The sequence below is a fragment of the Priapulus caudatus genome, unplaced genomic scaffold (genome assembly GCF_000485595.1).
Source record: "Priapulus caudatus unplaced genomic scaffold, Priapulus_caudatus-5.0.1 Scaffold41, whole genome shotgun sequence".
Lineage (NCBI taxonomy): Eukaryota > Metazoa > Priapulida > Priapulimorpha > Priapulimorphida > Priapulidae > Priapulus > Priapulus caudatus.
The window spans coordinates 176,926-186,994 of NW_014577102.1; the positions used below are offsets into that span (position 1 = coordinate 176,926).

The 10,069-nt window shown below is 48.5% G+C and overlaps 1 protein-coding gene across 1 annotated transcript in view; it reads right to left on the reverse strand.

Moving 5' to 3' along the window:
• The window catches only part of LOC106820202 (gamma-2-syntrophin-like), a 68,045-nt gene extending 58,296 nt beyond the window's left edge, over positions 1-9,749 (reverse strand). Inside the window, exons 1-2 of the mRNA XM_014824744.1 lie at positions 9,705-9,749; positions 1,937-2,092 (exon numbers count right to left, since the gene is read on the reverse strand). Of these exons, the coding sequence (XP_014680230.1) occupies positions 1,937-2,092; positions 9,705-9,743 (195 nt within the window). The 5' untranslated portion in view covers positions 9,744-9,749. The remainder of the gene's footprint in view (positions 1-1,936; positions 2,093-9,704) is intronic.
• Between the last annotated feature and the right edge of the window lie 320 nt (positions 9,750-10,069).

A 10,069-nucleotide genomic window follows, 5' to 3' on the forward strand; every position in this document is an offset into this window, starting at 1 on the left:
CGAGAGAGAGAGAGAGAGAGATGAGAGACGAGAGCAGGTTGACAAGTTAGTAGGTGACAGTTGACAAGTTTGTAGGTGACAGTTGACAAGTACGTAGGTGACAGTTGACAAGTTAGTAGGTGACAGTTGACAAGTTTGTAGGTGACAGTTGACAAGTACGTAGGTGACAGTTGACAAGTTAGTAGGTGACAGTTGACAAGTTTGTAGGTGACAGTTGACAAGTACGTAGGTGACAGTTGACAAGTTAGTAGGTGACAGTTGACAAGTTTGTAGGTGACAGTTGACAAGTACGTAGGTAACAGTAGCCAAGTTAGTAGGTGGCAGTTGACAAGTACGTAGGTGGCAGTTGACAAGTTAGTTTGTGACAATTGACAAGTTAGTAGATGCCAGCTTCCAAGTGCGCAGATGATAGTTCACAAGTAAGAAGGCAATAGCAGACAGTTGAGATCCATCCAAAATACGTACAATCAAGAGCGTATGGTACATACTAAACATGACAACATACTTAATACTAAGTATGGTAACATACTTAATACGCTATTGGTACAATGTATAAAACGGTCCGTAGAACGAACACAGAAGATCGACCAATCCCAGTTTGATTTCTGAAGTTTTTGAAAGTGATGAGCACCAGCTACATAAACATGATGCATTCCCGGGTGGATTTTGCACGGTTGGGTGTCGCTCCGGTTATTTTTTTGCGTATACGATCAGCACTCGGCATATGTACTGAATGTATTTCGATATGGCTGATATTGGCCAAGAACACGCACACGCCCCGATTGTCGCTGTATCGCGACAAGCCCATCTTAAACTTGCTCAACATATTCTGTATGGGAAGTTGGGAGTGGACGCGCCGTTGGTCTGAGACTCTGAGTATAGCTAAATACATGCGCACATAGTTTGTCATTAAGAGAGAGGAGGTAAGTAAATATACACACACAGGAGGATAGTAATTAAGAATAAACGAAGCGATTCGTATCAGCTGTTTTCACTTTGTATAGTTTTTGTGTTATCGTGTTTTGCGTCTGTGATTTAAATCGCTTTTATATATTCCCACGCATTATACTGGGTGGAGAAGTAAGAGGGGGGGGGGGTAAACCGTGGGAACGAGAAAGCAAAACAGAAGATGAGAGCACAACTTAAAACAAGAGTGTCCATCATACATGGGTGTTGCTATCCCCCGGGCGTGGACCTCCCTCCACGCCCGGGGGATAGCATTACCCTAATCCTAACACTATCCTAACACTAGTGCTGCCACGTTGCGGTCACCTCCCTCCACGCCCGGGGGATAGCATTACCCATCATGCATGCCGAGCATTTCCTGCAGATAACACCAGGGGTGTATAACATAGAGAGAATATAGAGATCATTGGCAAGAATTGTTTATTTCGTATCACTTTATAATCTGGCAAAGTGGAATGGCTATTTCAGAATACTGCGGAAGAGAATACAGCGAAATGAGTCAATGGCGTTTAGTTAAGACAAGTGGTATCTCATCCCGCATCACCGCCGTAGCTATTATGACTAATTACCCGGGCTGCTAATTAACATGCTATTACTTTATAATTAACTTATAATTATTGCTATTAACTATGCATTTACCGCTAGGATACGGTCCCGCCTTTAGCTCTACCCGTGCAGCCCTTCACTCCACCAGACTGGCTGTGGCCACAGGCCTCAGGCAGGGCGAAATGGACACGGTCGAGTCGGAACTGGGTAGAAATAGGTCCGTACATACTAGGAGAGAAAGCTACTACATTTGACCCATCAACGATACCGCTAGCACATGGTCCTATCTATCTCCACCCGTGCAGCCTTTCACTTTACCACACTAGCTGTGGCCAAAAACATAGGCCATAGACCTGAGGCTGAACGAAAAGCTAACCAGATAGAAATATGTATGTACATACTAGGAGAGAAAGTTCGTTCGTACCTTTGATCCATCGACGGGTGCCGGATCGGACATGTCTGTCGGGATGGCGTAGACCAGCTCCTCCTTCTGTAGTGTAAAGCCACTACCTGCCAGCTGTAGTCTGGTCGGCTGTGGTTTACCCTTGCCATCGCTAACAGTAACCATGCCATATCGAACCTGCGAACAGAAATAAAGAGTTAGGTGTTGAACTAGAAAACGTACAAGATCGACGACGACGACTACAACAACAAAACAACAACAATAACAACAACAACAACGACGACGACGACGACGACAACAACACAAATAAAACAACAACAACAATACCAACGACAACGACGAAGACAAAAACAACAACATGAACAACAACAATACTAACAGCGAGAAAAACAAAAACTAGAACAAAAACACAATCAGCGACACTAACAACAACACCGACACCAGCAGCAACAACGATGACGATGACAGCAACGACGACAAAGCAACAACAGCAACAACAACAACAACGACAACAACAAAAACAACAACAACAACCAATTATAGACCAACATAATGGTGAGAGGCGACTGGCCAGAAAGAACACAAGCATTCCGTAGTGTGGAATTTCAATCTACTTAATTCAGTGAATTTATTTGTTTGTTAGCGGGGCGATGACACGAGTGGAAACTATTATGTAAGCTAACATTAATTAACCAAGATACACGGCCTATACACGTCATATATATATATATATATATATATTATATATATATATATAGTTACACTTATAGTATACACAGTATTATATACACTAGAGCTTCGTTCGCAATCGCTTTCAAATACGCCGCTATATGCTAGACAGTGAGATTCTCTACGTCTATACTTCGTGTCAACAAGTCTGCCGGTTATCTAACGACAGGCTGGGGGACAGCATGCAGCATCAAGTGTCGCGAAGCTGCGCCTATCATTGTACGGCGCTTCTATTAGAAACGTCATGTTTCCCGTGCTACAACTCAGTGATACTGGTGTATTATATCGTGAGTGTGGAGTCAGAGAATCGCGGCGCTTAAGAGTCTCTCTCTATCTCTCTCTCTCTCTCTCTCTCTCTTCTCTCTCTCTCCTCTCTCTCTCTCTCTCCTCTCTATCTCTCTCCGATCTCTCTCTTCTCTCTGCTCTCTCTTTCTTCTCTTCTCTCGTGCTCTCTTCTCTGTCTGTCTCTCTTCTCTCTGTGGCCGTCTCTCTGCTCTCTCTGTCTGTGCTCTCTCTGCTGTTGCGTTCTCTCTTCTCTCTTTCTTTCTCTCTCTGCTCTCTCTTGCTCTCTCTCTCTCGCGCGCGCTCTCCTCTCTCTCTATCTATCTTATCTATCTATCTCTGTCTCTCTCTCTCTCTCTCTCTCTCTCTCTCTCTCTTCGCTCTCCTTCTCTCTCTCTCTCATCTCTCTCTTCTCCTTCTCTATCTATCTATCTATCTCTCTCTCTCTCTCTCCTCTCCTCTCTCCTTCGTCTCTATCTATCTCTCTCCTCTCTCGCGGCTCGTATACGTGAATAACACGAGGCCTCGCGAAGAGCCTGGGATCAAATGATGAAGAAGATAATGAAGACACAAAAACTAACGATGCCGTGAGAAACGAGGGCGCGTCTGTTCTCGTGGAAGACAGACGGCAGCAAGAACTGAGTTCGAGATCAAGGTCATTGGCTGTCGCCCACGGCTGCTTGCCTGCTGCGCTGCTGCTGTCTCGCTACCACTACTACTGCTGGCTGCGCTGCTGCTGGCTGTTCTTGGCTGCTGCTGCTGGGTGCTACTACTATTTGCTGGCTGTACTACTGGCTGCTGCTGCGCTGCCTGCGCTGCTACTTACTACTCCTCGCTTGTGGCTGTCTGCTGCTGTTACTACTGTTGTTGTTGTTGTGCTGCTGGCTGCTGCTGCTGCTGCCCTGCCCTGCAGTGTGATATGGTGGGCGTGATTATCACGCCTCGATTGCGCAATAGTATTACAGATGTATGTACTGCTTTCCGAGTAAAACCCGCCATAAACGAAATTGTTCACGCGACGCAGGCGAGTTCAGCTGCAGCAGCGCAGTAGCATCCAGCAGTGCAGCAGGCAGCCACGCAGCCAGCAGCGCAGCGGCGCACAAGCAACACAGACAACAACAACACAGCCCACCGACCACCACCACCAGGCAGCAGCAGCAGCGAGCAGCAGCAGGCAGCTAGTGTCGACAGCAGCAAGCAATAGCAGTAGTAGTAGGCTTAGCAGTAGCAGTAGCAGCAGCAGCCAGGCAGCAGCAACAGCAGCAGCAGCAGCTGCAGCAATAGCCAGTAGTAAGTAGTACTAAATACTTGAAGCATCAGCAATAATTAATTAGGCGTCGCGAATTCTCTGTTAGCGGCTGATCGAAACAACGCGCTCAACACGTACGGTCGGCAAAACAAAAAAGCTCTAAAACATTATCCCCCTCTCTCTTTCTTCTCACACACATACATACTACCACACACATACACATACACACACACACACACACACACACACACACACACACACACACACACATACACACACACACAAACACCTACACAACAACACACACACCACACAACCACACCTCTTACCCCTTCCGCCCGAACATACAGGCGCGCCGTACAGTTAAACGCGTTGGCGACGGTTTTAGCCTCACCGCGCTGCATGAGCACGCAAGTCAAGGCGTGCAGCAGCACACACTATCACACACTACCCGGTCATTAGCCACCTCCCGGCTACATTTACCGACAATGACACGAACATCTGAGACTCGCCGTTACTCTCTCTTCTCTTCTATTCGCGCTATTGCTCGCGTACTCTCTCGCTATACTACTCGCTGTATTCCCAGTGGAAAGTGGAGCGCAGCGAGACAAACGTAGAGAGAGAGTGACCTTACGTGCGGCTTTCTCTCTGACTGAGGTTACGAGCGGCGAGCTCGATTGTTGTCGTCGTGAGCGGCTCACATTCCCTGCGTACGCACCTGCCGAGATTAGAGAGAGGGGCCAGGAGCAGGAGGTGGGAAGAGACAGGAAAGGAAGAGAGGGGAGGAGGGAGAGAGGGGCAGAGGGGCAGAGTGGGGAAGAGGGCGGAGATCGGAGAGGGGGAAGGGCGGGAGAGGGGGAGACGGAGAGAGCGGAGAGAGGGGAGAGGGGAGAGCAGCGAGAGAAGGGAGAGAGAGCGAGAAGGAGGGTGGAGAGGGGGGACGGGGGAGAGGGAAGCAGGGGGAAGAGGCGGCAGAGAAGTCGAGAGGGAGAGTGAGATGTTGAGTAGTAACGAGAGAGAAAGTGAGGGAGAGAGGACGGCGAGGAGAAGAGAATGGAGACCGGGAGAAAGACCATACGAAAAGAGGAGCGGAGAATTAGAGCAGCGGGAGAGAGAGGGAAAGAGCAGACGTCGAGGGAGAAGGGAGAAAGAATAAAAGAACGGAGAGAGAGAGAATGAGCGCGAATGAGAGAGAGCAGAAGAGAGAAGGAGACCCTCGCTCCCGCCCCATATGATCACAGCGAGAGAGACCGCGGAGGAGGACTGAGCAGGAGCGAGGGGGAGAAGAGCAGCGAGAGCGAGGAGCGTGAGGAGCAACGCAGAGAGAGCGAAGGTGACACCCCGCACCCCTGAGCGGACGAGGAACCTGGAGGCCCACGCCCCGCACCCCAACGCCACCCCGAGATACGCCACCCACCGCCGCCGGAACGCAATTGCTCGACGCCACACACAGCACCGGAGCCACCACCGCTAGAGCGCACCGGCAGGCCTCCCGGGCCCGAGCACACCCTGAGAAAGCAATAAGAAAGAGGAGAGAGACGAGAGCGGAAGATCGAGACGAGACCGACGACCGCACCCCCAGAGAGGACCCACCGTCCCCCCCCCCCGCACCGCGCGCCCCGGCCACCCCTCCGACCAGAGAAGCCGCCCCCGCCCGCCCGACCGCACCGCCCCCCCCCGCACCGTCCGACCGCGAGCCAGTCAATACGAGACCGACGACGAGACGCGCACGACGACCCCCGACGACCCCCCCCGCCCCGCCCCCCCCCCACCCCCCCCCCCGACCGAGCCGCAGCCCCCGACTACGAAGAAAGGAAACCCGCCCGACCGACGAGACCCGCCACGAGCAGCCCACCGCGCGCCTCCGCGACCCCACCCCGCCCCCAGCGCCGCCCCCCGCCCCTCCGACGCCCCCGCCCTCCCGCGGCTCCCGCAACGCGCGTCCCGCCGCCGCCGGGGCCCCACCCGCAGCCTACACAGGTGCAACCCCGAGCGAGGCGAGAACAGAATGCGCGTGAGGGTGAACGGAACAGGAGAGAAAGAACGACCGTCCGGCAAGAGAGGAAGAGAGAGGACAGCGAGAGAGAGCGAGAGAGAGAGAAGAGAGAGAGACGAGAGAGAGACGAGCAGGAAGAGAGAGAGAGAAAGCGAGAGGTGGTTATGTGTGTGTGTGTGTTGTGCTGCCTCTGGTTGTGTGGCTGTGGTGTGTGATCTGTGTGTGTTGTGAGAGAGAATGAGAGGAGAGAATGAGAAAGAGAGGCGTTTCAAAAATAGACTGTCTACTTTCTCTTCTATCCCGTGAGTCCCATATAAAATCCTCCGCTAGTACGCCAGGTACACATATGCGAGCGTACAGTAGAGTATAGTATTCTACTTGCAATACAAGCCAAACCTTCAACGTCACAAGACCACACACGACACACACACACACTACACACACAACATACATTACACCACACACACACACACACACACACACCACCCACACACACACACCATACACTACACACACACCACACACACATTACGCACAGCACGCACGGCACGCTACGCACGCAACACACACACCACACACACACACACACACACACACACACACACCACACTACGTGCTCACGAAGTGTTAGGGGTGGATAGCAGCATCGCAGCCAGACGACTTTTATAAACGTCAATTATATTTCGGACGGCGTTAGCCGTTTGCACATTGCTTAGCCATATCCCTCCACGCTTGATTAGAACGTAGCCACTGTTGCCGCAGCGTCCGCCAGCAAGCTAGCGCTTCATTACAAACCACTTACCCGAGTGTACGGTCTAACCATTTTACTCAGTCATCTACGCGGAAGGCTTTTAATAGAAGGGTGGCTCCGCCATCAGGACACACCATACACACACCCTCGGATGCTGTAGCGCTGGCGTTATTGAGGTGGACATCTATCCGATCTGCGCTTTCGCAAGCCCGCCAGGCGTAGCAGAGAATCGCCGGGAGGGTGTCCATGTACGCCTGGTGTCAACTATCTATCGAACATTGGACAAGCGAGATCGCGGGGTTCACATCCCTTCTATTGTGTGCCGAGCGCTCGCTATATCAGAGCCTAATAATATATCATGATCAATAATCAATAATAATAATTCAATAATAATTAATAATAACACAATAATAATAATAATACCATAATAAGTAATAAATAAATAATAATCAATAAATAATAATAATAATAATTAATATATAATAATAATAATAATATCAAGAGCTAATATGTTATTATTAACTCTTGGCTATATGTTTCTTATGCTTACCACCCCCAATAATTCTTCTGCCAAGTTTACAGCTTGTGAATGTATATGGGCAGCGTTCAACGTTGGCACACGACCACATCTTGGCACAGTCCGGCGTACTTGTGCCGTTTCAAATATAGCGCTTAGTTAAATTAAACACGAATGTATTTACTGCAAAAGTCTCACGTTTATCTACTCTTCGATCTGTTATATTACACTCTTCACACTAAATCATTTACTCTCTCTCTCTCTCATAAATTCCTTGCTCTCTCTCTCTCTCGCCCCTCTTTCCTTTTGCTCTCGCTCTCTCTCTCTCTCTCTCTTCTCTCTCTCTCGCTATAAGGTATATTATATATATATATATAATATATATTATACTATATATATATATATCTCTCTCTCTCTCATCTCTGAATACTTCTACTTTCTCTCTCTCTCTCTATCACGTACTTTAATCTTCGCTCTCTCCACACTGATTATATGTTATACTCTCTACACTAAAATCATCATACACCTATCTTACACTTGAATCGTTACTCTCTCGTCTCTCTCTTACCACTAAATCATCTACACTATACTTACACTGAATCGGTTACTCTTCTCTCTCTCTCTCTCTTTACACTAAATCAGTCTACACTATCTTTACAACTGAATCATCTACACATAGCTTACACTGAATCATCTACACTATCTTACACTGAATCCGTTTACTTCTCTACTCATAACGATCATCTACACTATCTTACACTGAATCATCTACACTATCTTACACTGAAATCATCTACACTATCTCTGAATACTTTACTTTCTCTCTCTCTCTCTATCACGGAATACTTTAATCTATCGCTCTCTCACACTGATTATTGTATACTCTCTTACACTAAATCATCTACACTATCTTACACTGAATCCGTTACTCTCTCTCTCTCTCTCTTACACTAAATCATCTACACTATCTTACACTGAATCCGTTACTCTCTCTCTCTTACACTAAATCATCTACACTATCTTACACTGAATCCGGATACGAACACAGACAAATCCGAATCTGTCTACAGACGCGGATGAAGCCAGATAAAGGTGGCAAGCGGCAGCATCAGAGGACACCGCTGTCTCTTCTTTCAGACAGAGCAACAGGCGCACACAGCTAGAAATTGCCCGCTCGTGCATGCGTGGACTCCCCGCTGGAATTTGACGAGAGGGAGATTTCGAATATCAAACTGCATCCGCTCCTAGACTGTTTCACGTCGAAGGAGTTTCACGCAGACTCTTTCACTACTTCTCTTTCTCACGACTGTTTCACGTCGTTGTCAGCTTCTCGCCACGCACTGAGAAGCGAGAAGGTAACTTGTGGCGAATCGAACCGCATCGCCGGAACAGTCTCCAGCTCATACCGTGATAGCGTCGGTTTACTCAACTTAACAACCTATGTCGGTAGCCACAAGTTACTATCTCGTTTCTCACTACGTGGCGAGAAGCGTTCCTACGACGTGAAACAGTCATAGAGCCTAGTACGGCTACAATACCATGACTATACTATACTATGACGGTAACCACACTGCACAAAACAAAAGAAAATGTAGGATTTTATAACCGCACAGAACACGAACAATTAGTTGTTACAAATCTTAGCACGGCGATTATATAATAAAAACAGACGAACAGCCGGTGCAGTAAAATTCCGCACAACTGAAAAAAACACGAATAAACTATGCAACACGTCTTACGTGGCCGGTTATTAACCCTAATAAGCCTTCCACACCACTCTGTCATACACAGCAAAAAAATAACCAAACTGATGTAAACAAAATACCAACACATCTCATGTAACAAAAACAACAACTACGCGAATGAAGCACATTCCACACAGCGTAGGAATGCCAGAACATGTTCGACATGCCTACAACACAACACAACACAACACAAAAACATAAAACACTACCTTAAACCTATAACACAACAGGAGAATAACAAACCCATTCTAACACATCGTAGGAATTACTATAATTAAACAAACCCAACGCATCCCACAGAGGCACACGAATACCTTCACCGTTCCAACCGACAGATTTCACACGACATCTAACAACCAACAACAACCAACAAACAAACCTAACATTTAACATCTAACATCTACCGAACAAACCTAACACATCGCTCGAATACCTTCACCGTTTCAACGGACAGATTTCACACAACATCGAAGAGCGACTAAAACTACACGTAGCCCACGGACTGCACGGGATTTCGCACCTCGAACACGTCAGGTAAGGCTGGCTGCAGCTGCTCCATGTCCTGCATAGGTGCACGCCGCCGCCGCCGCCGCCGCTGCTGCTGCTGCTGCTGCTGATGCTGCTGGTGCTGCTGACGCTGCTGCTGCTGATGGCGCTGCTGATGGTGCTGCTGCTGTTGTTGTTGTTGCGGACACTACTACTGCTGCTGCTGTTGTTGTTGTTGTTGTTGCTGCTGCTGCTGCTGCTGTTACTGCTACTGCGCTGTCACCACTACTACTGCTGGTGCTGCTGTTGTTGCTACTGTTGCTGTTGCTGCTGCTGCTGTTGCTGCTGCTATTGTTGCTGCTGTGCGGTCACCACTACTACTGCTGCTACTGATGATGA